The sequence below is a fragment of the Nematocida major genome (genome assembly GCF_021653875.1).
Source record: "Nematocida major strain JUm2507 chromosome Unknown 2389, whole genome shotgun sequence".
NCBI classification, from domain to species: Eukaryota; Fungi; Microsporidia; genus Nematocida; species Nematocida major.
In genome coordinates, this window is record NW_025952953.1 from 1 (window position 1) to 27932 (window position 27932).

Genomic DNA, 27932 nt, shown 5'->3' on the forward strand with positions numbered 1-27932 from the left:
AAGGTGATGATGAGAAGAGGTTAAAACATAAAGGAGCAGCATCCTACTAACTCCTTACACCTAGCAGCCAGCCAATCAGGCTGCTGATGATTTCTTTATCGGGCTGTGGACGGGGCCCACGTGCAAGTGAGGACAAGAAGTGCCGAGTGATCGGACACTCCGACTAGTAAATATAGTATAGGAGTGAGGAGTCTCTTACACTTCCTGCCTGAATGTAAAAAAACATTCTGTATTTATAGACGAGAATTTACCATACTGGGACAATGCCTGCATTTGGAAATATATTTCTTCCAGAAGCTTCTAAAACCTGCTAAATGCAGGAAATGGGGAATTTCCGGAACTTTTATTTCTCCAAAATTCGAAAAAATAAAGAAAAAGTCCCCCGCAGCCGCGTTTTCAGGCACCCTGCACCAAATTTTTTCAATTTGTTTTTTCGAGACCACGCTCCGGGCAAATGCGCGAAAAGCCCTGTACAGTGGCACACGGCGGAAAAACAAACTGTGAAAAGCCTTGCAAGAGCACGCCTGCGGCAGAGGCCGACTGGCTCGGGAAGGGGCCAAATTTCAGGATTTTCTGCTGATTTTCTGCAGGAAGGCACAGGCCAGGCATGCAGCAGTGCTCGGGAAGGGCTGATGTGTGCAGCGCATGCTTTCTGAGCACTGCCGCGTCGTCTCTGGTGCTGAGACATTTTCCATAGAATGGCATGCATGCAGAAGGAAGAAGAGGAAAAGGAGAAAAAAGAAAGAGGCTGCACGCCAGAATAAAGAAAACAGCCCGCGGGCAGAAGACAAAGGTGTTTGCACTTGCTTTTATTTAGCCGCAGAGATCTGCTGTTCAGGGAATGCGGGCCACTTTGTATAAAACCCTTTTGTATGCTATTACGTCCTCGAGGTGCTTTTTGTCTGGGAGGTCGACCAAGTGCATGAACTTGTTCAGCATGAACTGCTCGTCCGAGAAGGCAGATCCTGCCTGCTGGATGCAGCTCTCCTTGGACAGGACTCCGCGAACATACATGTTCAGGAGGAAGTACAGGTACTCCTCCAGGTGCTCCTCCGGCTTCTCCCTCTCCTCCTTCTTTCCGTAGAGTATGCCGTGCGCTGCGTTTCGGATTCTCTTTATGCGGTTCGCCTCGTCTGGGACTTCGCTGAGGTAGTATCCTGCCAGGAAGAGGTACGCCTCCTTCTCGGAGACATTTGACATGTTTGCAAGTGCAGTCCGCACCGTGGGAGAAAGTTTTTCTGGGAGCGGGTGCTTGGTATAGAGCGCTCGCAGCATGCTAGACTCGCTGCAGCGGAAGCCCTCCCGGACGTCCTCCTCCCGCAGCGCATCCATTTCCAGCAGGAGGCATGCAGCATTGTATGTGCAGTCTCGGTCTCGCAGGCTGGAGACAATCTCCTCGAGGCCCTCGCTGCTGTTTATGCGGAACAGAATGTGCATCTTCAGAATCTTCTCCTTTGGCGTGTCTTCGCTTGTTGCGACAAATGGGTCTGTTTCCAGCTTTATTGCGTGTGTCTGCAAAAGAAACAAAATGCACTCGAGAGCTTCGGTCTTGCTGCGCGTCCCAATGTAGCTGCTCATGCTGTTTGCGATCTTCTCCACGACCGGAAGCGCGAGCAGCTCCTTGCGCATGCTCGCCAGCTCCTTGAGCGCGCAGAGGGGGAGAAACTCCAGCACGAGCGCTGCCGTCTCCAGAAGGCTGCAGTTGACAGAGGCCTGCAACAGCCTGCACAGGCGCGAAAAGAGAAGGGGGAAGTTTCCGTGCGTCTCTTCAATGCCCTGCCTGTTTTTGCAGAGAACTCTAAAGCAGTGCACCAGGTCGCTCTCGGAAAAGGTTCCTGCAGCCTGCCTCTCTATGGAGACAAGCGCAGAAATGGCAGCGCCAAGAACGACCGGACTCTTCTCGTCGAGGGCCTGCCGGATTGCGCATGTCTTTGTCTCCCGGAACGCGGCAAACAGAGCAGGCGCTGCCAGGAGGGCGGACTTTCTGATGATGTCGGAGCTCGAGCAGAAGCTTTTTTCAATTTCGTACGAGAAGTGGTTCAGGAACTCCGGGTCCTTCACCTTGGATATAAAGTCAAACGCCAGGGATGTTTTCAGCGCGTGCAGGGGTGTTCTGTACTCGAGGTCTCCGCTTATTTCCTGCTTGACTGTGTTGACGGCCAGGATGAGGAGGCTCGAGTCGCTCCGCAGGGAGCGCAGAACAAAAGAGTATGCAAGACACTTCACCTCAATGGCGTCGTGCCCGATCAGGCTGAGAACCTGCGGGAACAGCTGGGCCTTTTCCTTGTACGAAATGCTTTTTGTGGACATTATGTGGAAGGCCTTTATGATCAGCCTTTTCTCGCCCGAGGATAGGCTTTCCTTGGCTCTCTGCAGGGGCGACTTCTCTGCAGAAACTGCATTTTCTATAAGGGCTCCTGTCAGGGTGTACATAAATGGCCGTATGCACATGCTTTTATTTGGCCTGTGTTTGTTTGTTGTGTCTGTGTGACACGCGCAGAAAAATTCGGCTGGGCTGATGCAAAGAACTGCCGAATTGTCTGAGCACCGATTTTGAAGCACGCACGCCAGCACGAAAGCCCAGAGTTTTCGCTGGGCTGGCCACGTGCATAGTCGCACCGCTGCATGCGCTCAGCGAGGAAAAGCATGCGAAATCCGAGCGAAAAGTGAATAGTTAAGTTCTGCTAGTTGTATATGAAACGGCCGTGCGAATAGTTTATTTCTTTTGTGGCGAATTATTGGAATTTTCTCAAGATCGGAGAAGGCAAGATCAGGATAGACTTTTTACGATATGGATGCGAAGAAATTGAGATCATTAGAGATCGCTCAAGCATAAATGCGCGAGAAAGTTCAATTTCAGATGCGAAAATATAAGAGCGCCATAAGAGTAAGTCAATCGATTATCGACAGCCGGGGAACTCTCCAAAGGTTAATAAATCTTTACTCGAAATTGCCTTAGACAATAGTGCGAGCATGGCCCGGATTTACGACATCTTTGTAGAAAAAGGCTTCTTTAAACACAAAAACCTTCTATTATTTTTAGACACGCATATTCTGCCTTCTGCACTTTAGAAGCAGCACGCCCTTTCCAGGCAGAAAACCTCGCACTCGGGCTCAAGATGAGCACGGATTTACTGCGCTGCTTAAATGGCTTGTGCTAGTCTGCTGGCTGTGGAAGCTCTTGCTGTACAGGCAAAATATGATGTAGACAGCTGCTGCTCCAAATAGTTTTCCGCCTGCCCTAATAAAGACAGACAGCTCTTGGAATAAGTTCGGAGACAGAAGGAAATAGAAGGCAGCTCGGTGAGTCTGAGGTTTAGAGCCGTCTATTCTTTTAGCACGTGTAAAAGAAAAAAACGCAATGCCAGCGCATGATCGAGTCGTATACAGTGCAGACGTGCTATGCAAGACAATATGGGTGCACGGTTTTGCTTTTATAAAAGTGTTTGCTTGCAGAAATTTCGGCTGGAATTACACTTCTGTTTATTAAAATAAAGTGGAAAGTTCTAGTTCATAATGGCCTGTGCGGCTCTGTCTGCTGCTTTAAGCGAGGAGCTCAAAAGGTACAGAGTGCTGATGCCAAGCGTGCAAATGCCCACCATGGCGGCGCCAACCAGCGAGTCTTTTCTTTCGCGCCTAACAGAGAGATCTATGGCCAGCCCCAAAGAATCATCGGATAGAGTGTCTTCTTTGCCGTATGGCTGGGGGTCAAACTTGCTGGCCACCGCGATGTTTTGGAGATTTTTGTATTTTATCAGCAGAGTCGCCAGCCTGGGATCTTTCTGCAGCTCGTCGCTGATGAATGGTGAGTATTTGCGTATAAGACTGCCAATTTCTATTTCCTCGTCGCTAATTATTTTCTCGGGGTTCATGTCTATTTTCCACTCCTCCTGTGAAAGGTCGCTGGTTCCTCCTGGTTGCTCGTCAATGTGTCCGATGGGCCGGGATCTTTGCATGCCAAGCAGCTTGTATGCAGAGAGAATCAGCCCGTCTCTGTACGCCTCTGGGCTAGTGCCTAAGCAGTCTTCCAGCATGCATATGGGCCCCAGCGTGTCTACTTTTTTCATGCACAGAATCCGCAGAGTTTGAATCTCGTCCGATGTAAGGCCTAGCTTGCCTATGTTGGACTCAATCTCGCCGCTGGAAGACACTCTGAGGAAGCCTTTCTTGCACCTTCTAAGTATCTGCAAAGCCTTGATCAGCCGCGGAGTGCCTTTTTTGTCGTTTTCCAGGATGTCCGAATAGCTGTGCAACATATTGAATGTTTTGGCCTCTTTTTCCGTGAAGTGCATGCCGATTGCCGCTACCAGGTCGCACTGTATGTGCGTTTTAAGCTCGGCAAGCCCAGACTTGAATGCAGATGCATACTCCTGCGCAAGAATGCACAGGCTGTCATTCGCCCAAGATATATGGGCAAGTGCGTCTTTGTTTGCTATCGCATCAACAATTGCTTGGGTTTTTTCCAAAATTATCTTTTTGAGCAGCGGAGTTCTGCACAGGTAGCTATTTTCTGGAAGATCCGGAGAAAGCGCTAAGTCGCAGATCATTGTTCTTGCTATAAGAATTGTGCGTGCAATCTCCTGCAGATGCGGGCATCTTTTTGTTAGTGTCTGGAGCTCTTTGTGGGAGTATGCGCTAATTGCCGATTTTATGCGCATTTCTAAATCATTCGGTTGACTTTCTTTGTTTAGAATCATTTCTGGGTTTGTAAAAATATTTTTAGGTCATAAACGCTTAAATTGCGCCGAGATAAGCCCAAATAAGCAAAAAAGAGGCGCCTCTGCCGGGGATTGGAATTTTTCATTTTTCTACGACTGCGCATCTTCTCGCTAGAAAAAAAGCCTTTCGGAATGTTTTTGCGCTTTTCTGCTGCTGCATGCGCAAATCCCGTAAAGAGCTCGTGCATATATAGCAGTTTTATTTATTTTTCTCAACTGCTTGCGAATGGAAAGCAACTCAAAGAATGATGAAAAGACCGAGCTGGACAGACAGCTGGGCCCAGAGTACATCTCATTCAAAAACACAGGGTATGCAGAAGAGCCTTACATAGAAGGGTCTGCAGCCATAAACATGGCAAACCGGATATTCGGACATGATGGCTGGTCCTCCAAGATTCTTTCCGTGACAAACATGAGCATAGAGGAGTTTCCGGACGATAAAGTGACAGTGACAGCTATGGCCCAGTGCAGAATAACGCTGGCAGATGGCGCATTTCGAGAGGACATAGGCGTGGGGATGGCTGAAAGAGTAAAAGGCATCGGGAGGGCGAAAAAGAATGCGTACAAATCAGCAGTTACAGACTCGATAAAGCGGACCCTGCGGCAGTTTGGGCAAGCACTTGGCGCGTGCTGCAACGACAAAAGCTATGTAAAGCAGATAAAAAAGGTGAAGAAGATAGAGACCCCGATCAACGTAGAGACCCTGATCCGCCCGACCACAAAAGTAAAACGGATGTCCACGAGATCCCCCAAAAGTGCACAGACTGGCAAATATCAAACAGATGTAGATAGTATATACAGGCACATGCCGCCGAAGCTGGAAAGCATATGCGCCAGCCCCGTGCTTTTCGAGCAGAGGCCCAAAATCAAGATGAGTTCTATTGCGGAAGGCCCGGACAGCCCCCAAGAAGGCCCGCAGAAACACAACAAGAAAGATTCGCCCGCAGACAAAAGTCTCCAGCCGCTCGAGGACTTTCTATCGTCGGAGTAGGCGTGTTCGCGCAAGACAGAAAGACAGGCTGAATTCAAGCCCAGAAAAGCCCCGTGTTTACTCAGCAGGCGCAGCGCACAAAGGCTGCAAGCTTGTTTTCAGCGCGCCCAAACAGGACGAGATGAAAGTGCCCAGGAGCTGGATTTGCGCTAGGAGAAACATAAAAGAAGAATAAATTTTACGGGAATGGCAAAAAAGAGTAAAGGCAAGAAAGGAGCCACAGACGACATGTACGACATGTACACGGAGATGAATGAAGAGCCGGCCCAGGAGGAAGAGTATGTGGAGGAGTGCGTGGAAGAGTGCGCCGAGGAGGGGTGCGAAGAAGAGGGCGTGCCTGAACTGTCTGCGAAGAAAGAGATTCTTAGCAAGCTGGAGCGGCTCACGATGCAGCCGGTGATTCAGAGGGCAAAGGTGGAGGTGAAGGCCAAGCAGCCAGAAGAGATGGAGACAGACTACAGAAGTCCGATTTGCTGCATTCTGGGGCATGCCGACACGGGGAAGACCAAAATATTGGACAGAATAAGGGAGTCTGATGTGCAGCTCTCAGAGGCCGGGGGAATAACGCAGCAGATCGGGGCAACGTACATCCCCATAGCCGAGCTAACCAAGAAGTACAAAATAACGTCGGACAAGCTGCCAGGAATACTCGTGATAGACACTCCGGGGCACGAAGCATTCTCGAATTTGCGGTCGAGAGGGTCCTCGATGTGCAACATTGTTGTGCTTGTGGTTGATATTATGCACGGGCTTGAGCTGCAGACAAAGGAAAGCATAGAGCTTCTTAGGAGCCGAAAAACGCCTTTTATCATTGCGCTGAACAAAATAGACCGGATCAACGAGTGGAAGTCGGCAGACACGCCTTTCTCGCTGAAGAGCCAGAGCAAGGCAGCCAAGCTGGAGTTCAAGGACAGGTACGAGAAAATACAGCTGGAGCTCTCCAGCATCGGGCTGAACTCCGCGATTTTCATGAAAAACCCAAACCCGAAGGCGTACGTAAACATCGTGCCCACCTCTGCCGTGACCGGGGAAGGAATATCGGACATGCTTTCGGTGCTTCTGAACCTTGTGGAGACAAACCTCCTCAAAAGAGTAAAGTTTGAGGAGACGGTGCAGTGCATGGTTCTGGAGTCTCGGTCTGAGGAGGGGAAAGCAGCGACAATAGACGTGATTTTGTCGAATGGAGTGCTGTCGGTTGGCGACCGGATTGTGGTGTGCACGCAGAACGGAGCTGTTTCTACAGTGATCCGGCACTTGCTGACGCCAAACCCCATGAAGGAGACCAGAGTCAAGTCCAAGTACAAGGAAAACAAGAGCGTGAAGGCAGCGGTTGGGGTGCGAATATCCGCGCCCAGGCTTGAGGGCGTGCTTGCAGGGAGCAAGCTGGCGGTGGCAAAGAGCGACAGCGAGGTAGACAGCCTGATCGAGGAGGCAGACGCGCAGATCCGGGAAACCGTGCAGAACTTTATTTCGGGAAACAACAAGACGACGTCTGGGAGCATTTTTGACGTGGTCGGAGAAGACGGAATACACGCACAGGCTAGCACACTGGGAGCTTTGGAGGCGCTCATCTCCATACTAAAGGGGGCAGACATCCCGATTCGAACCGTGGGCGTGGGAAGCATTTCAAAGAAGGACGTGATAAAGGTGTCCACAATATCCGAAAAGCGCCCGGAGTATGCGGCTATGCTGTGCTTTGACGTGTTTCCGTCGCAGGAGATGCTCGCCTTGGGGAAGGAGCTTAAGGTCACCTTCTTGACCGCAGAGATAATATACCACTTGACAGAGAAGTACAAAAAGCACATGGAGGCGCACTGGGTTCTGGCCGAGGAGCAGCTAAAGGATAAAGTAATCTTCCCGTGCATACTGAAGATCCTGCCTGGGTGCGTGTTCACAAAAAGATCGCCCCTTGTTTTGGGCGTGAAGGTAGTGGGCGGTATACTGCGGCTGGGAACTCCGCTTGCCGTTGTGCGCGACGGGGAAGTTGTCCGCATAGGAAAAGTAACGAGCATTCTGGAGGACACAAAAGTAAAGCCCAGGAACGACAAAATTCCTGCAGAGGGCCGGGCTTCCATAAAGGTAGAGGTATCCGCAACACAGCAGCCCATCATAGTGGGCAGGAAGCTCTTTGAGACAGACGAGATTGTAAGCAGAATAACAAGGGAGTCCATAGACCTGCTGAAGGAAAACTTCAAGGACGCACTTGCAAAGGAAGACTGGATGACCGTTATAAAGATTAAAAAGGTGCTGGGAATCAGCTAGTCGCAAGACACGCCAGAACGGCCGCAGGTACTTGGCTAGGCAGGAAAAGAAGGTCTTTCCTGGGCTAGAAGTGCTGCTGGCGTCTGCCTACACGCACGCCTTTCATAGAGAGCTCAGCAGGGCCGTGCGAGAAATAAATTAGATTTCACCATCATACGACGCCAGAGGGCTGCTGCACAATGTACTTGCTAGCATCAAAAATGCGGAAAGACGTGCTTTTGTTGGAGTAGGGGCGATGAAAGGAAGGCTGCGCAGTTGCTCTTTGGCGAGCTACCGCCTGTTTCTGCGTGCGCTCTTGCCCTGCTTGTTTTCGTGCATAAATGTCTCTATTTTTTATTCGTGTCCTATAATGACAAGGGAGCAAGGCGTATTTAAAGTGAAGCTTCTGACACAGGATGCAACATGCCCGAAAATAGCGACAAGATCAAGTGCTGGATACGACTTGTACGCGCAGTGCGGAGGAGTCATTCCGCCTGGAAAAAGGCAGAGGGTTGATCTGGGCGTGTCCGTTGAGATTCCGGAGGGGTACTATGGGCAAGTCCAGTCTCGGTCCGGGGTTTCATTTAAGCACGGGATAATGACGATGGCAGGCGTGATTGACGCTGACTACAGAGGCGAGCTTTCCGTTCTTCTTTACAACAGCAGCGACCTTCCTTTCACGTACGAAAAGGGCGACAGAATTGCGCAAATTGTTCTAATTCGGGTCTTTACAGACGCTCCGTGCATTGTCAGCGAAATAAGCTGCACTGCACGGTCGCAGGGCGGATTCGGCTCCACCGGAAAGTAGCACCCCACAGAAGGCGCACACGGGAAATAAATAAGCACGTGCTCAAAACCCCTAGAAAGCCCTGCAAAAAGACGCATCCTGCGCTTAGCTTGTCTTCAGAGCGTGCACGCATTCGGGTTTTTCTGGAATATCCCGAAACCCTGCAGCCTGATCTTTGCAGCGCTTCAATTAAAAAGCGATCACTTTTACCTTTTTGCAGCTTGCATATTAATTTCAAATATATTTTGTTAAATATTCGCGTATGAACACCGCAAGCAAAAGATTCAGCAAATTATTGTCTCTGATTGCATCGTACACGAGCGTGCTGGTTTTCATAATATTTGCGAGCACTGTGCTGCTGAACAGAGACACGCCCCAGTGCACGCCCACCATACACTCAAACAGCAAAACGTGCATGGTATTTACGCCAAACATAGACATAAGCAAAACCATAAACTACAATGTGAAAGAGGCATACATATATTTAGTGCACAAAACCCAGGAAAACGGCGTGGTTGTGGAGCAGACTGTGTGGAGCACTCTGGCCAAGAAGGAAAAGACTGCCTCTCTCTTTGAGAAAGCAGTTGCATACACAAAAAACAGCAAAATGCCTCTTACTGCAGGAACGTATGTCTTAAAAGGGTCGTATTTTCCATACATTGGCATTATAAAAAGTAAAACATTTGCGGAGTTTTCTTCGACGCCTTCAAAGTAATGGACGTGTGCATCATAGGACTGGGCGGTCTAGGGTCTGCGATTGTAAAAGCCTTGGCAGGGATCCCTCGCGGAAAAGTCAGCAGAATATGCCTTATAGATATGGAGACTGTGGAGGCGTGCAACCTGCCCACGCAGCTGTACAGAGAGGCTGATGTGGGAAAGCACAAGACAGAAGCAGCGCAGGATCTTCTCGCGCGAGAGGGGTACACTGGCCGCGTGGAGAGGCACAGCATAAACATCGACCGCCCGGAGCAGATACCGGAGAGCATTTTAGCGTGCAACGTATACATATCTGCGCTGGACTCGTACGAGAGCAGAGTAAACTTCTACTACTACGTTGTTATGGAGTCGCGCTGCACGGGGGCACTGTACATAGACAGCGGAACCGAGAGGTTTTTGGGGCATGTTTTCTTTGTGCGTGGGAAGAGCCCGTGCATATTCTGCATACGTTGGCTCTTTCCCGCGCAGAAGAAGGCAGTTCCTCTGTGCAGCATCCGGGAAAGCCCCCCTGAGAGCGCCTCGGGGGAGAAAGTCTCTTCCGCGGTGATGAGCATTCTCTACAGAGAGCACGCGAAGGGAGAGGAGGGCGCACGGGCGAGGGCTGCCTGCGAGTACAACCGGATGTACGCTCCGGCAGTGCACCTGACAGAAAACGACGTTTCTCGCATCGAAGAAGAATCAGCACAGCCAAACACACCTGCAATATCTTTTATTATGGCAAGCACAGTTGCGCTTGTTCTCCAGAAAGTGCCGTCTGGAAATTTTATTCTCTACTCTGGGGATGTGCGCCCGCACTTTCAAAAGCACTTTCTTGAAAGAGACCCAAAGTGTTTTCTGTGCTCAGAGCAAAAATAGTCGCTTTGCAATTATTCACATATATTCGGAGAATCTCGCTCTCTATCATCTGCACTTGCTCTGGGTCTTTGCAGGGGGCTTTCTCGTGCTCCCACTTTTCCACGCGCAGGGCAACTGCCTCAACCGCTTGGAGCAGGGGATTGTGCGAGAAGTACTCCAGGAAAGGGTAGGAGAGGGCATCTGTCAGGATAATCCAGGCTGTGCTCAGCACGCTTTCGGGGTGCTTCTTTTTCTTGAGGCGCCTCCACAGGACGCAGTGCAGGTCGGTGAAGAAAAAGTCAAACCTCAGAAGAGAGCATATTACAACTTCTGTCTGCAGAAGAGACTGTGCGGAGACTTCTTTGTACATGTTTCTGTGCGGCCACACAAATTGGATGATCTCCTTCTCGTGCAAAAATATTCTGTGGACTCCTTCGTTCCTCAGGGCGAACCCCGAGACGAGGTGGGAGTTTATGACAACGCGAGAGATCTTTCGGAATGTTCCTGTGGTCTTCTCTGCGATGTTCAGAACTCCTACAAGCAAAGACCCAAGGCTGTCTATTTTTTGCGCTTTCTCTTTGTTCCCCAGAGCGTAGACCATCCTGTAAAAGACCTGCATGGCCACAGAAATAGTTCCCTGGTTGTACATAAGCAGCTCGCCTTTTCGCTGTATCTCAGCCACGACGAGCCTGATGTCTTTGCTATTGCTAGTGCACATGAACTCCTCTCTATCATACATAAAAATAAAACCCCGTATCTTTATTTAGCTATAAGCACGCAAAACCAGCTCCTAGCACGCTGCCGCACACTCCACAGAGTACGCCTGCCTGCGTGTACCACGCACTACTGCATAAACTGCCTAAAGCATCTCCGTCTGATCGCACTTTTTCTCTAACTGATTTTATTTATCCATGCGAGTGCACCATGCTAATAAAAATAGCGCCGACCACGTACCCTGCCAGGAGGTAAAGCACCTTCATGGGGTTGGTGAGTGAGTGGACAATTGGCGGAAGCATTTCTACAAGCACGATGAATGAAAGACTCCCAAAGGCTATTCCTGTGAATATGTCCTTAATAAGCCAGCTGTTGAATATGTCTGAAATGTAATATGCCATAATCATTCCGAGAGGAGTAAGCATTGAGTATACAAAAAGAAGTCCTGTGGTTGCTCTTTTTTTGAACTTGGAGGAAAACAAAGCAATTCCCACCGTGATGGACTCAAGCACTTTGTGCACTAGCAGGCCCAAAAAGAGCGAAATAGAAGAGGTCTGCTGCGGGGTAAACGCAAAGCCTTCAAATATTGAGTGTATGGAGAATATGAAGATGAAAATAAGTGCCTGTTTTATGGTGGTCTTGTATTTAAGACCCTCTGTGCAGCACCCTTTGATTTCTTCGTCGTTATTCGGCAACTCTCTATGTCCGTGACTATGACTGTGATCGTGACTATGTCCGTGACTGTGACTGTGATCGTCCTCGTCCATGCGGCATATTTCAACATGGTCTTTTTTGTGGCTGTGGTCTTCTTCGTGCTCGTCCTCACGCTCCATTTTCTCGCCTTTGACTTCGTTTAGGCTTTTCTCTTTGTCGCAGTGATGGTGCTTTATGACTCTTTGATCGACTATAATGAGTCCTATAAGCATAAGTCCGGCCACAATAAGCCCTGGCCGCAAGTTGTGAAGCTTAGCCTCAAGTCCTGACATCAATGGGTGACTGTGACTGTGACTATGGCCGTGACTGTGATTATGTCCGTGATTATGTCCATGTCCGTGGCTGTGACTATGTCCGTGACTATGTCCATGGCCGTGACTGTGACTATGTCCGTGATTATGTCCATGTCCGGGGCACCCCCCTTCTACAAGATGCGGGATAAAGTCAATGAAAAGAATGGCCAATAAAAGCCCAGCAGAGACTATGCTTGCTCTATTGTACATGCTTCTGAGCCTTTTGGAGGCCAGCAAAATAGAAGGCAGCAGGCTGGGAATGAACGAAAACGCAAAAACCAGCGCAGGCATCCCAAAGACATCGACAAAAGTGCTGCTGTTAGACATGGATGCAAATTTTTGCATTTATTTAAATCATGCTGCTCCCTCAAGAGTGTGTGCTGCCATAATTACAGCTGTAATGAAAGAGAACCCAATAAACATTGAAAGAATTTTCTTCGCGGTTTTTTTCCGCGTGAGCTTTCCCGAGGAGGTTTCAAACTCGTTTCCGACCATTTCCACGAATCCTATGTAGAAGAAGCTGCCTGCTGCTACTCCGTTGAGGATTAATGTGACGACGCTTTCCTCACTGGGTGACGACATCCAATGTCCTAGCAAAGATCCGATTGATGTTAGCGAAGAGTATATTAATATTAAAGAAAAGCAGATGGGCTTAGAAAGTTCAGACGTAAGGACGGATGTACCAAGCATAATAGCCTCCAGCCACTTGTGCACCAGTATGCTCACAATGTACCAGATAAGCTGGGAGCCTTTCTTACTGGATATTCCCAGCCCCTCCATGAAGGAGTGGAGACTCAGCGCCATAATGAATATAAGGGCCTCCCTTTTGCTTGCGCCCTCGGGAATGGAGTCTTGCTCTTTTGCTTCAACTCTTTCGATGTAGAGCTTACTTATGGCAAAGAGCAGGAAGAATGAAAGACCAGTCGCCACAATTGGGATGGGGCTGTTTGTTGCGTATATGTCTGGAAGAACTTCTATGAGGATTACGCCTATAATGAACCCGCCTGTTAGACACTTGATGTACGTGTAGCTCTTCATGAATGGCGCCAGAATCTTATATGTGTATGAGAAAAGAAGGGTAAACACAAAGAGAACTGCAGCTGAAAGTGTGACTATTTCCGTGTCGTTCATTGAAAAATTTGAAAATCTGAAACTAAATTTGAAAGTCGAAATAAAAAAGCCCGGTTGAAATCACCCTTAGCGTCACTATGTAGGAAAGGAATGATTTTGTTTCCCGCTTAAAAAATGTGGAAAGCGCCTTGGACGTCATAAGCAAAATAAGAATGTTGCACATTTGGTAGTAAATATTCCTTATAGGAATGAATGTGAAAAAAATCAGCACCTTCAGAAGAGAAAGTGCAGAGAGCGCAGTCGTGACAAAGAGGGTTTTTTGGTAGCCCACAAATCGGTGCATGATCGCACACTGCAGGAATATTTCAAGAAGCTGCGGAAGAATCGCCCTGCCTATTTCTGCAGGCCCAGGGGAGGCTGCTCTGTCTAGCGTGTTTATAAGCACGAGCAAGGCCCTCCACGCCAGGACTTTTCGGAAGCTTCCTCCCGGGAGGTTGAAGACCAGGTGCGTGAAGGCTTCTGGCTTGAACATAAAAAGGTCCCTGGGGAGTGCTGTCTTGTTGATTGCGTAGATGTCTGCGACTTCTTTGCAGAAGGGGCAAATTGCGTGTCGAACTGTTCCTCCGCCCTCTGACATTTTTGTGAGCTCGGACACGCTTGCACGGCAGTGTACACATTTTTGTTTGTTCATGGGCTAAACAAAAGCACGTAATAAATACGCAGGAAATAGATTAATAGTAGAATGCACGCACAGGAAAGCACGAGAGAAAGATCCTTGGAGGGATAGGGGAAAATTAGGGGATACTCACGGCCTTTCTTTAGGCATGGCTTTCAGGGCACGTGTGCAGTGTGCCTCTTGCACGCAGCCTTCTATTAACTTCCCCTTCTTGCAACCTCTGCACTTTTGGGGCAGGCCTGGATTTACTTCCATAGTTGCACTGGACGAGTAAAGTAGAAAGAATTTATTTTCTGCACGGGGAGACGGATTTTCTCTTCTTCTGGGGGATACGCTCTAGCGCCTGCAGACGAGATTTAGTGTGCTCTGCACTTTCGTGCTGGCGTCTTCGGTCAGATGGCGAGTGTACGAGTCTGTAGCTTTGGTGCCAGCCCTATAGCTAGCTTCGTCTGCGCGTTCTCTGCCTATGTGCTTTATGCCCTTCATATAGAGCAGGGTAAAAAGCACCGCCTGCAGAACTACGCCGAATGCAGTTAGAAAAATGCGAAAATTCATGCTGTTTTTTCCAGACGGGTTTAAATGTATGCAAAGTGTATTTCGCATATATTTGTAATACCTCTTATGTGAGCGCAAATATTTAGATCAAAAATATATGCAAGCACGCAAACTGCACAGAATGCTTTATTTTTCTGCTCTTTAAATGTCCGAATTTGTACAAAAACGATATTTATATCCAGATATACGCGTGCTTACAACATAAAACAAAAGGAATTCCTTATGTTGTATGCGAGCAGCATAGTTGCTCTTGATTATTAATGTTTGATTGATCCATGCCATTCGGGCTATGACAAATTAAATGCATATTTAAGCAGGCTGAAAACGAATAAAGGGCAATGCTTCACATGACTACTTCCATTATTGCAACTCCCTGCGCATGGGATTCAGCCTGTGACGCGTGCCAGTGTGTTTGGGTGCCTCTGAGCAGGACCACTGAAAAGAGCCTTCAAACAGCTTCTCGTCAACTGTGGCATAATTGTCGCTGAATGTGAACATATTCTGCTCGTTCCGTTCGTTCTCTCCCTGCCTTCATTTAAGACCTTTCGGTGCTTTGCCCTTGTGCAGGGCTTTTCCACACGAGGGCTCTGCTTTTTCAAAGCCAAAAAAAGCGTACTTATTTTAAATTCTCTGTACTGTTTCTTTGCAAACTTTAAGAATATTTCTGCAGACAGTGTGTTTTTATACGCAATTTAGCTGTCAATGCAGTGAAAGACAGCACATGTGCGAGCACAGAGAAACTATCGCTGAATTAAATGGATTTAGCCTACTCGTGTTTATTCATTTTCTGCCTGCGGAGGGCTTCTGTACTCGTTATGTGCTAACTATGTGCTCTGCATGCAAAGGAGAAGCTAAGAGCTCTCTGGAAACATATACTTAGCGCACAAGCATGCTTTTATTTCTGTGTTTTTGAGGCTGTCCTGGCTCTCCCAGAGAAAAGACTCTTATACGGCATGAACTGGTGCATTTTATTTAAAGAAGGCGCAGAAACCCAGCATATCCATGCAGTGCACTATGCAAGAGTGTAAAATGCGCACGGACTGCGAATATGTGCATTTAAGAAAGATAAATCCCAACAATACCCCAAATACTCCGAATTCTGCGGGTGTTTTGCACCTCTATAAAGCGCTAGAAGAGCGTACTATCCTGATTTCTTGGTGTACAGTCTGTTCAGAGCACCCGAAAGGGTTTCCACTTCGCTCATAACCGTCTCCATTTTAAGCATATCCAGAGCCTTTTCCTCTATCTGCATGGTAAGCCGCTTTGTGCCCAGGCGGGTCTTCAGCCTCTCCAGCATACTATCCAACTCTTTCAGGCCATTTTCTATGAATTCTTCTCCGGACGATCCTATCTCTAGAAGTTCGGTGTAAAGTGAGGATTCATCCGTCTTCATCTTTTGCACTTCTTTCATCCTGTAGAGCGTGTATATGCAGTCGTCCTTGGAGGCGCAGCTTTCCATGTCTTTCCGAATGGAAAACGCAAAGTTATCGTGGGAGCTGCCTGAAGAGATCCGCATGCTCCTAGGCGCTATTTCTTCAAGAAATCTTAGTGCCATATCCCTGAAAATACCGTTTAAAAAGTCGAACCTTTCTGTGGCTTCTATCGATGCATACAGATCGGTCCTAATTGAGCTAGCAAGAAGTTTGAGCGTGTTTTCATCTTTATGCTCTTTGTGCGCAGCCAGAAGTCTCTTGTACTTGGAAGAGGCTGAAAACATGCAGTTAAACAAGTTTTCTCTTAGTGCGTCATATACAAGCAGAACAGAAGAAATGCACCCAGCCTTTTTGTCAAGGGGATCCATCTGGCTTCTGACCATGTGCTTGCAGATCCCATCCAGAAGCGTATCCAGCATAGAATACTGCTCCAAGCTTTTTTTTTTCTGTGCTTTTTATTGTCTCCAGGACAGAGTCTACCTTGTTATACGGAACATATAGCATCTTAAGCGTTTCCAGGGCTTTTATCCGTATAAACCCAGGAACTATCGGAGTGTAAACATCCTCGTACGCTGTTTTGGATATGGTGCAGGCCATTGTAGAAATCCCCGGGTCAGTTGCAGAGTTCCCAGGGTATTCGTCGTACAGGCAGGGAGTGGGGCGGCCTGGGTTTAGCATATTCCGCAGTTTATTTCCGTTATTGTGCACCTTGTAGCTTATTTCTGAAATCTGAGCTCTGCCTTCCTCCTTCGTATGTGCGGACTTTCTGTATATCCTCGCAAGGGGTTGGCGGCTATTCGGGGTATTTATGCTGTCAACCAAGCATAGAGCGTGCGATGAGATTTGGGACTTTTTGTTTTCCAAGTATCCATCCATGTCCGTATATGCGCTGCACACATTTCTGTCTACGCTAGCACGTATTACAATGAATATGAGGATGCATGCAGCAAAAACAAAAGCTGCTGTTGTCCTGAATAGTTGCATGATTTTTTTTTGGATGAAGCGCTAAATATGCATTTTAGGGCGATGGTTTGCTTACTTGCAGAATAATCATAGTGATAGACTTTACTTCACAATAATTTTAGCTGCAACAGTGGAATTTCTAGCGAAAATCACGTCTTTATTATTTATTGGAGTGCTTAAATGCTTATGTATTTAATCTACTCCTTTGCATAAGTTGTAATACAGGAATGAGTCATGTGAAATTCACGGTCTTTATTAATTTTCTACTGCTTAGATACATGTGTGTTTAATTTGTCTCCTAAAGTCTAATTTATATTAACTCCTTAATTAACCCTAATAAACAATAACGAATTACGAGCAACTGTGCTTTCAGCATACAAGACACTCCATGCGATCAAAGCAGTTTAAGTGAAGATGGTGTGAGCAGTTCGAAAGATCCCAATAAAGGTATGCGTAGATAAGCCATGAAGCATGCAAGATGTGGATATTACGCGGGTGAAAGCTTCTCTGAGGGGGAGACTGAAAGTGCGCGAGTGAAGAAAGGGCTAAGTAACGCGTATTATTGGGTGAAGCCTCTGCGAATGGCCAAATAATGGAAGTAGCATAGGTGGGAAGGTGCTACTAGACGGAGTCAGGCCAGAGAGTGAGCATTCCCCGCTTGAAACAGGTTTTTAAAGCGCACTTGCAGCGTAAGCATAAAGATGTATTTGTGCTGCTTTCTCTTTTTGCTTCCTATAGCAAGAAATTTCTTCAGCTATTTGTTGCACAGTGTGCACTATGTGCAGTATTCAATATACACTGCACAGTAAATAACGAGACATAGTCTGTGGTGTATAGGAAGTAGCAGCAATGGCCACTTAATACGTAGTGTGCATTAAGCAGAGGAATGCGCTGATATAATATATATTACACACTGCACAGTAAATAACAAGACATAGACATTAATGCGTAGAAAGTATTGCCTAGACCATGTGCGCTTTCTGTCTGGATTGAGCTTTTATTCTGCACAGCTTTTCCTCCTCAGGTTTTGAACTAGTTAGATTCTCTTCAGGCTATTCGGGGCTTCCTTGCGCAGTGCTTCTATTTTGTAAATTTTATTTTTTATTTTTTTTTTCTGCAAATTTTTATGATAACTTCGTACAAGGACTTTACAAAGAGAACCAACTGCACCACAGTATTTCTCACGGGAATAGTTGTATACTTTGTCTCTGTGATACTTCTATGGAAGCACAATGGATTTGTGCACTTTCTGTGGGCTCTGGTTAAAAAGCCTGTTTCCCTGTTTTGTGTTGATTTTACCGTATTCCTTTCGCTAGAAGCTATTTCCCTTCTGTTTTACGGGCTTGTGAAGGCCTCGGGAAAGTACGTGCTTCCCAAGACAGTTGTATTTATTGGGCTATTTATTACGGTAGGTGCTACTTTGCTGGTGATTCGGGCGGGAAAGGTGGAACCTGAAGACTTTGCAAATATTTTCATAACCTGCAAAATTCTAACGGGCTTACTATATATGGAAATTTCAGGCATGAAAATTTTACCCGCCAAAACAGGAATATTTTCGTACCTGAAAAAAATCTATACAAAAACGCACCTGATTTTCCTGGGGATTTTCCCGGCCCTTTTCCCCACGCATTCCCCGGTAGACGCCTTTCTCTCGTACGCGCTGCTCTCCCTCATCCTGCACATCTACGTTTTCAACGTAAACTACTTCGCACAAAATCTGCGCGTGCTTTCCCAGGAGAATAAAACTTTTTCCAAAGAAAATCAAATGATCCTCACTAACTACAGCAAAAGCACTGATCTTTTGATCTTCCCAGAAAAAATGGAAAAATCAGGTGCTTCCTTCTTTGAGGTGAATAATCACGTGCTTTTTGGGTATGCTGTAGACTTGCTGTTTTTATTGCAGGAAAACATCCGCAGAATTGTCTCCCGGGAAAGTGTTTCTAGAGTCATTGTAAAGCCAAAGGTTGTCCGGCAGTTTCCTGCTGAGCTGCTCTCCGGTGGGGATGGGGGAGTTCCTATAGAAAAGAGCGAAGGTTCGATTCCGTACAGGATTTGGTTTTTTTATTATAGCAGGCACGTATACGCCTACGCCCTGGAAGAGGCTAAGCTCTCACAGGACATTCTCAAGAGACTAACGAGAGGAATCTGGCAAATGGATGCATCGTATCGCAGGAAGTTACTGCAGCAAATTTCCGATGTGAAGACAGAGGTCAAGAAGATCCGGGTTTTAGATGCATCGGAGCTATATGGGATACTCAACATGTGGGCATTCCATCTTACAACGTAAATGTAGTAAATTATTTTATTTTTTCAGGTACTATACCGTTATTATTGCCCGATATGGAAATATATTCGGGTTATTCGGATTTTTCAGGGTGGGTCTCATCGTCCAGGAGAAGGCCCAAAAGACTGGATACACTGGAGGGAAGCCCAGGAAGATCCTCCACCCGGGAAATCTGGTCAATGTGTCCCAGGTACCTGACTCCCACACTCTCAGAAAGCATTTTCCCGCCATTTTTTGAAAAAACGGAAATTTTCTCCCCGCATTCAGGACATGCCATTTCCCGCATGTTCTCAATAACCCCCAGAATCTCCTTCCCAGCCTCCTTATAAACCTCAATCACGCTCTCAGCCTCGTCCAGGGCCAAATTCTGCGATGTTGTAACGATAACGATCTCAGCACCTGAAATTTCACACAGAAAGTTTTGCTCATCCGTGCTCCCAGGAGGCATATCAATCACAAGAAAGTCAAAGAGTGAAGGATCTGCACTTTTCATGAAGAGGCTCAGAAGAGAGAGCTTTTTTGGTGCTTTCCAAATAACGGGAGAGTCTATCGGGATCATAGCTGCAATTGTCAGGTACGAAAGTGTATCTGTTTTTTTAATTGGAGTTAGAGTTTCTTTCATAATGACGGACTCGCTTGGATTCTTCATAAGAGTGCTCACACTTGGGCCTGTTATGTCAAAGTCCAGGAGAAGGACTCGTTTCTTCTGGGAGAGAGACTTTGCAAGGAGAAATGCGACTGTGGACTTTCCCACGCCCCCTTTTCCGCTGGAGACTGCAACTATTCGCATATAAAATTTTCACTTTTCACTCGCATTTATCCACGGGAAAGAGAGTAGAAGGAGAAAGAGTAGAAGGGGAAGAGAGTAAATAGTATGCATTAAGAGGTGTACGGTGCAAGTGTGGTTACTCCTAAATTGGCAGTTGTTAGGACGGACTGAATGAAAGGGCTTTATAACCAGACAAAGAATACTAGATAGCCCGAATAACCCGAATAAAGGATAATTTTCCACTTAGAACTTCCCGTATTACTGCAGTAGCACCTGTGTATAGTCCTAACTGTATTAGGCAGTTGCTAGAATAGCAAGGGGATAGTATTAAGACTAGTAGTATTAGATAGTAGTATTGTATAAGTATTGTTACATAGTTATTGGATAGTGTAATAGTAAGACTAGTAGTATTAGACAGTTGCTACATAGATATAATAGTATTATAATAGTATTAAGACTAGTAGTAGTATAATAGTAGTAGTAGTATTAGATAAGTATTAAGACTAGTAGTAGTATTAGACAGTTACTACATAGATATAATAGTAGTATTAAGACTAGTATTATAATAGTATTAAGACTAGAGTAGTATTAGATACGTATTATACAGTTATTATTCACATACTATCTATCATTCAGTAGCAGATTCAGGTTATTCCGTTATTGTGTATTTATTATGCAGGTATTTCCTCTTCCCTGAGAATTCAGGCTATTTCTCCCTCTCCTTAAGGAGGCAGTGCAGGGAAGAAGCAGGCCCCACTCCCTCGGGGATCACGTATATATCCCTCTTCGGAGCATTTACGACCTCTGCCTTCTGCATTCGCAGGATTTCATGGTATATCTTCTTCATACTCAGCAGGAGAAAGCCTTTATCGTCTCTCTCTGGGAATTTCAACGTGCAAATCAGGTCCTTTATCCCGAGCAAAACCTTCTTTCTTTTCTCTTCCTGGAGGGTTTTTATCCTCTGCATCTCCCCCATAAGGACAGCATCCAAGTCCTTCCTCTCGCTTACATCCGAGAAAACAGAGACAATCACTGCAAGTTCGTCCGTATACTTCCTTTGCACGTGCTTCAGATACTCCGACACGTAGAAAGCCTTCATGCACGGGAGAGACGAGTCTAAAAGCGTGACTTTAGAGGCTTCCTTGAAGAAAGTGCAGAGAATCACTGCCCCACTGCATTCTACCCGCAGGAAAAGCTCTCCCCGTTCATTTCCTCGATCTTTCAGGTTTTCAGTTGGAATTTCCTCCATCTTAAAATCAGGCACTTCCGAGATAGAACCTGAAAAGAAGAGGGCACCCTTTGAAAGGACTTTCTCCAGGAGAAGACTCTTTGAAGTAACTGTGGAGATGCACACGGGAAGACCCTGGGGCTGGCTCTGTATCATCGTCATTTGCTGTGGGAGAGTATAGTTTACTCCCTGGAGACTCACGGGGATGTCGATGGAGACTTTTTTCCCGTTTTTATTCCGCATGCGAATTCCCACGAGAGAGATGCTTATCCGCCTGAAGAAAGTGTCTGATGCCTGGAAAATACCTGAACACGTACTGGAAATTTTGGAGACTTTTAGGTTCAGGCCCTTACAGTACGTGGAAATAGTTGAGTCCCTGCAGGATATTCTGAAGTGGAGGTCTGTGATGGTTTCGTCTGAAAAGTCTACCAAAATTGTGCAGGGAGACTTTCTTAGCTGGGATATGAACTCCTTTAGGGTGGTTGACTTCTCCTCCTTCTGGGTGAATGTGGAGTTGGGGCGGGTTCCTGTGAGGGCCCACCTTTTCGCGATTTTTCCGTTTTGGATTTGCATTGGGAAGATGCGAAGGGGGAAGGGAAGGGCATCGGAAAGTTCAGAGAGAGACTTCAGGGAGAGAACAGAAGGCGTCTCAAAGGCTACAATGACTGTATCCATGCAGGCAAAAAAAAACACACATTTGTATAAAATTATTTACAGTGCAGTCTATGACAAATAGTAAGAGTTAGCATGTAGTGTGCAGTAAATAATAAGAGTTAGCATGTAGTGTAGCATAAGTTCCAAGTAAATGATAAGCAGTCTATGAGAAATAATAAGAGTTAGCATGTAGTGTGCAGTAAATGCAAAATAGAGTGGTGATTGCTTGCTGGGTTGTAATACTGGAAGTGCTAAGTGAAATTCATGGCCTTTATTATTTCTCGGTTTGCCTATATAGGCAGTGCTTAATATATCCCTTCTGGTCTGGTATGCAGCCCCTTTAACTAGGCCCATCTAAGCAATAACCCATTTCCATCAACTATACTTTCAGCATACAACACACTGTGCTGTGTAGTATAAGTTCCAAGTATGTGGCAAGAGTTACTGCATAGTGTACAACAATTGGTAAGAGTTAGCATGTAGTGTGCAGCAAATAGAAAACTATTCTAAGACTTGCTGTGCACCCTCTACTAATTGCTAGACTTACTGTGCAGTGTGTAGTAGATGATTTTTGTCGTGTCTCCGATGGATACCCGAAAAGGAAATGTCCATTTTGGATGTTTATTTTTCACAATAAAAGGATTACTATATATGGCAACCCGAATAACCTGAATCTGATATTTTTCAAATTTATTCACTCAGCATGGCGCTTCTATACCTCTCATAAAAGTGGACATGCGTCAGCTCTATCAAGTCCTCATGCGATTTCTCTATGAACTCCAGGAAGGCCAAATACTCAGAATGTGCCTCTTCTTTCACCGTGGAAACCCCCACCGCATGATCTCTATGCTCGTAAGCCCCCGAATAACCCAGAGTCTTCACATTTTTTTCTCCACTGAAAAGGCTGAAGATAACTGCATCTTCCCCAGAATCCGCGCCAAAAGTGTCTATCTCGTTGGCCTTCAGCAAAGAAGCAATCTTTCCCTTCAAATCCAAAAGCTCTTCTGCCGTGTAATAGTCGCACTTCGGAATAACAACAAGGATGTTAACCTTTTTGTTCATTATTTTTAAGAGCGAAATATCGCTCTCTTTCAGGCCTATTCCTGCAGGAGAAATGAAAATAACGAGCAAATGGACTCTTTTATCGTCGAAAAACGGGTTCCTGTCTATTTTTGTCTCCTGCATGAGGAATCCTTTGTAGCTGTCTCGCACGAAATGGTCTATTTTTGCGAGCTTTTCCGGAGTGTTCTGGTCTCTTCCGTAGCCCCGTAATTCAGTAATTTTTACACTGCGCGTGTTAAGTCGCAGCTCGTGCTCTGGGGACTCGCCCGAAGACTCCAGTTCAGTCCCTGCGAGGGTTCTTATGAACTCTGTCTTTCCCGTGTTGAATCCGCCCACAAGGAGGATGTTCAGGGGCTTTTGCCTTCTTTCGTACTTCATCTTGTTTTTCGGGTTATTATTCGGGTTATTTACTTTTTTTGCGACAGTGTAGCAGAAATAAAAACATTTCAGGTCCAAAATACTTCCTCTTTTGGAAAACAAATATTTTCAGGTTCAACCCAATTTTTATTTTTCCCCTAAATTTAGCAGTTTCTCCCGGTACATTTTCACATCCTCAGAGAAGGTTTCCCGAGCCTTTTCTGATGCGCTAAAAGAGGCTTCTAGGCCCTCGTTTCTCTCTTCGTCGTAGGGTATCAGGTGAAAGTGCACGTGGGGAACTGTTTGGCCGTGCCCGTTGTTCTGCAGGATATTGTACGCTTTAAAGTTTAAAATTTTCACGGCTCTCTTCATAAGAAGCAAAGTCTCCAATAAATACTCGTCTGGTAGACTTTCTATTTTTTCTGAGTGATATTTCGGTATAAATAGAAGATGGCCCCTGCTTGCTGGGCTTATATCTGCAATTACAACGTGCAGGCTTGTCTCGCTTAAAACAGGTCCGAGCTCTCCCCGAATAACCCTGCAGAAAATACAGCTCATAAAAATTTGTGCTTTGAAATTTTGCTTTTCTGGTTTTTGTAAATTCTGGAAAATTTTCTTTTCTCATGGCGAGGAAGAAGACGCAGAGGGGGAAAAGGCGTGCGTCAGGACCCCGAATAACCCGGCCAGACAAAAACTTTTCGTGCCTGGAGTGCAATCGGGAGGGCACAGTCACGTGCACGGTGGATACAATAAAAAACAAAGGCATTGCAAAGTGTGCCTTTTGCGAGGCCATGCACAGATGCGACACGAACAAGCTCTCGCAGAGCATTGACGTATACGCCGATTGGGTCGATCAAAAGGAGAAGGGCACGGGCAGTAACTAGTGCACAGTGTAGCATAAGTAGCATACTTAGTGCAAAGTGTGCAGTAAATGGCGGAATATTCTAGTATTTACTGCACAGCACATAATAAATAGAAGGCATGCCACTATACTTCGCCCACACTGTGCAATAAATACAACGCTTTGTGCACCCTACATAATAAATAGAAGGCATAGCACTATACTTAATCCACGCAGTGCTATAACACATCCACTTTGTGCACAGTGCGTTATAAATAATATTTTTATTTCAGTTTTAAGCTAAAGCACGCCTATGCAAAGAGAAGACGGAAGAACGAACTTGCAGCACCGGGAGATCCACATCGACACGAGCAAGCACGTCCTGTTCTCGTGCGGCCTCACAAAAGTGCACACAGAGCTCGCACGTGCCCCTCGTCCCGGGAAGAAGCCTCTGACCGTGCAGATTCTCCCCTCAGAAACTGCAGCCCCAAACAACCCGTCACCCCGAATAACCCGGGATCGTGAAAATCACGAACTTTCCCTGGAAAATATCTTCACTCCAATCCTCCTAGATACACACACATACACAATCTCAGCAAGAGTCATTTGTGACAATGGATCCCTCCTTTCAGCCCTTATAAATAGCATTTCCCTTGCACTCGTAAGATTTAAAGTCCCAATTAAGCACATGATCTTCAGCACCACAGCAGCAACATCCCCAGAGTCCCATAACTCCCATATTTTGGACCTTCTACAAAGCGAAGAAAGCTCCCATTCCAGCCTCACCCTGGCAATTCCCTACACAAAGCACGGCCTGGGAGTTTCCTACGCGGAGATTTCAGGGCCACTTTCAGGGCGGGCTTTCTCTGATTTGCTGGACTTTTCCGTGGGGAGACTCCAGGAGGTTTCTGAGAGGATTTTTGCACAGGCAGAAACCGTCTTAAAATAAAAGCACATCTCAGGTTATTCGGGTTATTACACAAGCACTCACTTATTACTCACTCACTACTAAGTCACTACTCCGGGCTATTAACTATTCACTGACTATTCATTCACTTACTTACATACTATATTCATTAACTAACTTACTCACATATTATACTATACTCATCATTCACACACTGATTCATTCATTAACTAAGTAACACACTGATTCATCAACTATTATTCATTCACTAAGTAACTAGCTAACTCATCATTCACTTACATACTATATTCATTCATTCACTTACTAACTAACTCATTCACTAACTAACCAACTCACCTACTAACTAGCTAACTCATTCACTTATTAACTAACTATCTCACATACTATACTATATTTATTCACTGACTCATTCACTCGCTAATTCGCTGATTAATTGCGCAGAGTCTTCTTTTCTTTTTTTCTTTTCTTTTCTTTGCAGAAGCAGGCATGAGCGATGTAAGCGAAGAGGTGTTTTTTTCCGATGATGAGGCAAAGTTTGCAGACAACGAGATACACGTAAGAAAGCAAAACAGGAAAGGGAGAAAGTGGCTTACGACAGTGGAAAATATCCCAGAGAATTTCGACATAAACAAACTCCTGAACGACCTTAAGAAGGAGCTCAGCTGCAACGGAACTATCGTCATGGACGAAAAGAAGGGCAAGAAGATCATACAAATGCAGGGAGATCAGGGCGCAAAGATACAGGCAAAACTGCAGGAGGTATTTCCCTCGCTTAAAGTCGTGTTCTTTGGGAACTAGCAGGCGTATTAGACTCAGAAGAGGCAATAAATACAGCGAATGATATATCCAGTGATAACTACCAACTAAACCAGCGTATATGTATACTATATCATAGTAATTCGGGTTGCTACTATCTTGTTACTATCTAATTATTCCAACTAGATTACTACTATCTAATTATACTACTATCCTATAGCTATACTACTACTATCTTAATACTACTACTATCTAATTATACTACTATCTATTATACTACTAATATCTAATTATTCCAACTAGATTACTATTACTATCCTATAGCTATACTATTACTATCTTAATACTATCTATTATACTATTACTATCTAACTATACTACTACTATCATATAACAACTATCACGCCCTAACTAACCACTATCCTATTGCTACGGCAAGATCCTAACTATCCTTCTGCTGCTATACTACTATCTCACTATCTAATTATCTTACTATTACGATCTATTTCTTCTACTACTGCAACTCCTCTGGTGAATCTCTGATATTCTCGGCATAAATAAAAAAGCAAAATTTCATCTAAAAGATGCACAGCCAAAACTCACCGGAAAGACTCCCGTATTTCTCCACTAAAAACGAAGCAAAAAGATTCTACTGCCAGCCTGCCCTGAGTCTCTTCGAGCACTTCCTGATCTTCCAGGAGATGCCGAAAGAGAGAAAAGACATCCTCCAGGCCCTTGATAAGTACTTCAATCTAGAGCCAAACCAGCACTCCCGCCCAGATACAGTCACTCCCTTCAAAAGTGTCGAAATTTCATGGGAGGACTCAGAACTCCCTGAATCCCGGACTTTCCCCCTCCTGAACGAGCACGATCTCTCGCACTACGACATTTGGCAGCACATGTTCATAGACTCCCTCCTGTGCGGGCAGGTAGAAGAGTCTTCCTACATGAAAGTCCTTAGGAAAGCGACTTCTCCCACCCTGAGAGATCTATACGAAGGAAGAGAAAGTCTCCCAGAAGCACTGAAGGTCCTGAAGAGGCATGCCTTCCTATCCGTGCGATCTACCTCCCATGCAAGTGCCCGGCAGGATGACTTTCTCTTCTTCCGGGACTACGTGAGGAGAGTCACTTCTTCCGTGGAGACGCAGGAAAGAGTCGGTCTCATAAGCCCAGAGATAAAAAGACACGTTCTGAGCGCGCAAATAGAGAGCGGCCTATGCATATGCACGAAGCAGTGGATAAACCTGAAATCCCTCCAGGGAATGTCCTGGGGGAAGATCCTGGAGTACATCGAAGGAAAAGAGTCTGCAATTTCCGAATTCCTCATAAAAGAAGCCCAACAGAACAATCAGAATCAACAGAATCAACAGAATAATCAACAGAATCAAGAGAATAACCAGAATATTCAACAAAATAACCCGAATCAACAGAATAATCAACAAAACAATCAGAATAATCAGAATATTCAACAGAATAACCAGAATAATCAGAATAATCAGAGTATAAGCGCACAGAGTGGGAATACTCCCAGGACAGGCGTATACTGCACTCATCACAGGATCAGCACCCACACGAACGAAGAGTGCTACGCCCTGAACAGTCGGAATAAGAAGGAGACCCCAGGGAACGCTGTAAATGCACGAGGTAGCACATTCCCTGGGAAACTATCGCATCACAACGTAAACTACGCCCTTCTTCTCTCGGGAGTCTCTGAGAGTGTTCCCAGTGCAGAAGGACTTCTGAACGGAGTAAATGCAAATTTTATTCTGAACGCAGGACTGGACGTAAACTTAATAACGACGGAGTCTCAGAAGATGCTGGGACTCTTCAAAATCCGAGGAGATTCTGAGATAGACTTTACGAGCGAGAACTTCCTGAATAGACCTGGGAAGGCAGAGGGAGGACTCTCTCGGGTGCGGAGTGTAAGTGCTTCCGTGAGTGTGGGAGAGCGTGAGAGCGTCCAAAGATTCATTCTCGTGCCAAGTAATAACGTAAAGCTCATCCTGGGAATGCCCTGGATACAGGATAACTATCCAACGTATATTTTGCACCTGGTACCCCAGAACATGCAGAGACAGACTGTCTCTGAGCTTACATCGAGAGTATACCCGCAGAATTGCTAGGGAATGGAGAAAACATAATAAAAGGAGAGTGTCATAGCAATATAGTAGAGTAATATAGTATGTTATAGGTATAGTAATATAGTATAGTTGTAGTTATAATACTGTTATAGTTAGAGTAATATGTTATAGGTATAGTATAGTATATTGTAATAGTATAGTTAGAGTTATTATTGTAGCAATGGTATATTATAGTTATAATACTGTTATTATTGTAGTAATAGTA

At 45.8% G+C, this 27932-nt stretch overlaps 23 protein-coding genes across 23 annotated transcripts; 11 read left to right on the forward strand and 12 right to left on the reverse strand.

Moving 5' to 3' along the window:
* Nucleotides 1–834: 834 nt before the first annotated feature.
* NEMAJ01_0686 (uncharacterized protein) lies at nucleotides 835–2433 on the reverse strand (the record flags this gene model as incomplete). Its single annotated transcript, XM_047914524.1, has 1 exon — nucleotides 835–2433. The coding sequence occupies one exon, from the start codon at nucleotides 2431–2433 to the stop codon at nucleotides 835–837; it is 1599 nt and encodes a 532-aa protein (XP_047770481.1).
* Nucleotides 2434–3506: 1073 nt separating this feature from the next.
* On the reverse strand, nucleotides 3507–4697 carry NEMAJ01_0687 (uncharacterized protein; the record flags this gene model as incomplete). Its single annotated transcript, XM_047914525.1, has 1 exon — nucleotides 3507–4697. One exon carries the CDS (start codon nucleotides 4695–4697, stop codon nucleotides 3507–3509), a length of 1191 nt encoding a protein of 396 aa, XP_047770482.1.
* A 247-nt stretch (nucleotides 4698–4944) lies between these two features.
* On the forward strand, nucleotides 4945–5709 carry NEMAJ01_0688 (DNA repair and recombination protein RAD52; the record flags this gene model as incomplete). The annotated part of the gene is made up of 1 exon (XM_047914526.1): nucleotides 4945–5709. One exon carries the CDS (start codon nucleotides 4945–4947, stop codon nucleotides 5707–5709), a length of 765 nt encoding a protein of 254 aa, XP_047770483.1.
* A 186-nt stretch (nucleotides 5710–5895) lies between these two features.
* NEMAJ01_0689 (translation initiation factor 5B) lies at nucleotides 5896–7971 on the forward strand (the record flags this gene model as incomplete). The annotated part of the gene is made up of 1 exon (XM_047914527.1): nucleotides 5896–7971. The coding sequence occupies one exon, from the start codon at nucleotides 5896–5898 to the stop codon at nucleotides 7969–7971; it is 2076 nt and encodes a 691-aa protein (XP_047770484.1).
* A 349-nt stretch (nucleotides 7972–8320) lies between these two features.
* Nucleotides 8321–8758, forward strand: NEMAJ01_0690 (dUTP pyrophosphatase; the record flags this gene model as incomplete). Its single annotated transcript, XM_047914528.1, has 1 exon — nucleotides 8321–8758. One exon carries the CDS (start codon nucleotides 8321–8323, stop codon nucleotides 8756–8758), a length of 438 nt encoding a protein of 145 aa, XP_047770485.1.
* A 241-nt stretch (nucleotides 8759–8999) lies between these two features.
* On the forward strand, nucleotides 9000–9452 carry NEMAJ01_0691 (signal peptidase complex subunit 3; the record flags this gene model as incomplete). The annotated part of the gene is made up of 1 exon (XM_047914529.1): nucleotides 9000–9452. The coding sequence occupies one exon, from the start codon at nucleotides 9000–9002 to the stop codon at nucleotides 9450–9452; it is 453 nt and encodes a 150-aa protein (XP_047770486.1).
* Nucleotides 9452–10309, forward strand: NEMAJ01_0692 (NEDD8-activating enzyme E1; the record flags this gene model as incomplete). The annotated part of the gene is made up of 1 exon (XM_047914530.1): nucleotides 9452–10309. The coding sequence occupies one exon, from the start codon at nucleotides 9452–9454 to the stop codon at nucleotides 10307–10309; it is 858 nt and encodes a 285-aa protein (XP_047770487.1).
* On the reverse strand, nucleotides 10218–11027 carry NEMAJ01_0693 (uncharacterized protein; the record flags this gene model as incomplete). The annotated part of the gene is made up of 1 exon (XM_047914531.1): nucleotides 10218–11027. The coding sequence occupies one exon, from the start codon at nucleotides 11025–11027 to the stop codon at nucleotides 10218–10220; it is 810 nt and encodes a 269-aa protein (XP_047770488.1).
* Nucleotides 11028–11193: 166 nt separating this feature from the next.
* Nucleotides 11194–11988, reverse strand: NEMAJ01_0694 (solute carrier family 39 (zinc transporter), member 1/2/3; the record flags this gene model as incomplete). Its single annotated transcript, XM_047914532.1, has 1 exon — nucleotides 11194–11988. The coding sequence occupies one exon, from the start codon at nucleotides 11986–11988 to the stop codon at nucleotides 11194–11196; it is 795 nt and encodes a 264-aa protein (XP_047770489.1).
* Nucleotides 11989–12199: 211 nt separating this feature from the next.
* NEMAJ01_0695 (uncharacterized protein) lies at nucleotides 12200–12523 on the forward strand (the record flags this gene model as incomplete). The annotated part of the gene is made up of 1 exon (XM_047914533.1): nucleotides 12200–12523. The coding sequence occupies one exon, from the start codon at nucleotides 12200–12202 to the stop codon at nucleotides 12521–12523; it is 324 nt and encodes a 107-aa protein (XP_047770490.1).
* Nucleotides 12364–13140, reverse strand: NEMAJ01_0696 (solute carrier family 39 (zinc transporter), member 1/2/3; the record flags this gene model as incomplete). Its single annotated transcript, XM_047914534.1, has 1 exon — nucleotides 12364–13140. One exon carries the CDS (start codon nucleotides 13138–13140, stop codon nucleotides 12364–12366), a length of 777 nt encoding a protein of 258 aa, XP_047770491.1.
* Nucleotides 13141–13162: 22 nt separating this feature from the next.
* On the reverse strand, nucleotides 13163–13771 carry NEMAJ01_0697 (uncharacterized protein; the record flags this gene model as incomplete). Its single annotated transcript, XM_047914535.1, has 1 exon — nucleotides 13163–13771. The coding sequence occupies one exon, from the start codon at nucleotides 13769–13771 to the stop codon at nucleotides 13163–13165; it is 609 nt and encodes a 202-aa protein (XP_047770492.1).
* Nucleotides 13772–15452: 1681 nt separating this feature from the next.
* NEMAJ01_0698 (uncharacterized protein) lies at nucleotides 15453–16127 on the reverse strand (the record flags this gene model as incomplete). Its single annotated transcript, XM_047914536.1, has 1 exon — nucleotides 15453–16127. One exon carries the CDS (start codon nucleotides 16125–16127, stop codon nucleotides 15453–15455), a length of 675 nt encoding a protein of 224 aa, XP_047770493.1.
* On the reverse strand, nucleotides 16099–16728 carry NEMAJ01_0699 (uncharacterized protein; the record flags this gene model as incomplete). The annotated part of the gene is made up of 1 exon (XM_047914537.1): nucleotides 16099–16728. The coding sequence occupies one exon, from the start codon at nucleotides 16726–16728 to the stop codon at nucleotides 16099–16101; it is 630 nt and encodes a 209-aa protein (XP_047770494.1).
* A 1105-nt stretch (nucleotides 16729–17833) lies between these two features.
* On the forward strand, nucleotides 17834–18994 carry NEMAJ01_0700 (uncharacterized protein; the record flags this gene model as incomplete). Its single annotated transcript, XM_047914538.1, has 1 exon — nucleotides 17834–18994. The coding sequence occupies one exon, from the start codon at nucleotides 17834–17836 to the stop codon at nucleotides 18992–18994; it is 1161 nt and encodes a 386-aa protein (XP_047770495.1).
* A 70-nt stretch (nucleotides 18995–19064) lies between these two features.
* Nucleotides 19065–19781, reverse strand: NEMAJ01_0701 (ATP-binding protein involved in chromosome partitioning; the record flags this gene model as incomplete). Its single annotated transcript, XM_047914539.1, has 1 exon — nucleotides 19065–19781. One exon carries the CDS (start codon nucleotides 19779–19781, stop codon nucleotides 19065–19067), a length of 717 nt encoding a protein of 238 aa, XP_047770496.1.
* A 685-nt stretch (nucleotides 19782–20466) lies between these two features.
* Nucleotides 20467–21663, reverse strand: NEMAJ01_0702 (uncharacterized protein; the record flags this gene model as incomplete). The annotated part of the gene is made up of 1 exon (XM_047914540.1): nucleotides 20467–21663. The coding sequence occupies one exon, from the start codon at nucleotides 21661–21663 to the stop codon at nucleotides 20467–20469; it is 1197 nt and encodes a 398-aa protein (XP_047770497.1).
* A 669-nt stretch (nucleotides 21664–22332) lies between these two features.
* NEMAJ01_0703 (septin 6/8/11) lies at nucleotides 22333–23082 on the reverse strand (the record flags this gene model as incomplete). The annotated part of the gene is made up of 1 exon (XM_047914541.1): nucleotides 22333–23082. The coding sequence occupies one exon, from the start codon at nucleotides 23080–23082 to the stop codon at nucleotides 22333–22335; it is 750 nt and encodes a 249-aa protein (XP_047770498.1).
* Nucleotides 23083–23208: 126 nt separating this feature from the next.
* On the reverse strand, nucleotides 23209–23619 carry NEMAJ01_0704 (uncharacterized protein; the record flags this gene model as incomplete). The annotated part of the gene is made up of 1 exon (XM_047914542.1): nucleotides 23209–23619. One exon carries the CDS (start codon nucleotides 23617–23619, stop codon nucleotides 23209–23211), a length of 411 nt encoding a protein of 136 aa, XP_047770499.1.
* A 65-nt stretch (nucleotides 23620–23684) lies between these two features.
* NEMAJ01_0680 (uncharacterized protein) lies at nucleotides 23685–23945 on the forward strand (the record flags this gene model as incomplete). The annotated part of the gene is made up of 1 exon (XM_047914518.1): nucleotides 23685–23945. The coding sequence occupies one exon, from the start codon at nucleotides 23685–23687 to the stop codon at nucleotides 23943–23945; it is 261 nt and encodes an 86-aa protein (XP_047770475.1).
* Nucleotides 23946–24215: 270 nt separating this feature from the next.
* Nucleotides 24216–24851, forward strand: NEMAJ01_0705 (uncharacterized protein; the record flags this gene model as incomplete). Its single annotated transcript, XM_047914543.1, has 1 exon — nucleotides 24216–24851. One exon carries the CDS (start codon nucleotides 24216–24218, stop codon nucleotides 24849–24851), a length of 636 nt encoding a protein of 211 aa, XP_047770500.1.
* Nucleotides 24852–25316: 465 nt separating this feature from the next.
* On the forward strand, nucleotides 25317–25628 carry NEMAJ01_0706 (translation initiation factor 1; the record flags this gene model as incomplete). Its single annotated transcript, XM_047914544.1, has 1 exon — nucleotides 25317–25628. The coding sequence occupies one exon, from the start codon at nucleotides 25317–25319 to the stop codon at nucleotides 25626–25628; it is 312 nt and encodes a 103-aa protein (XP_047770501.1).
* Nucleotides 25629–26170: 542 nt separating this feature from the next.
* Nucleotides 26171–27709, forward strand: NEMAJ01_0707 (uncharacterized protein; the record flags this gene model as incomplete). Its single annotated transcript, XM_047914545.1, has 1 exon — nucleotides 26171–27709. One exon carries the CDS (start codon nucleotides 26171–26173, stop codon nucleotides 27707–27709), a length of 1539 nt encoding a protein of 512 aa, XP_047770502.1.
* Between the last annotated feature and the right edge of the window lie 223 nt (nucleotides 27710–27932).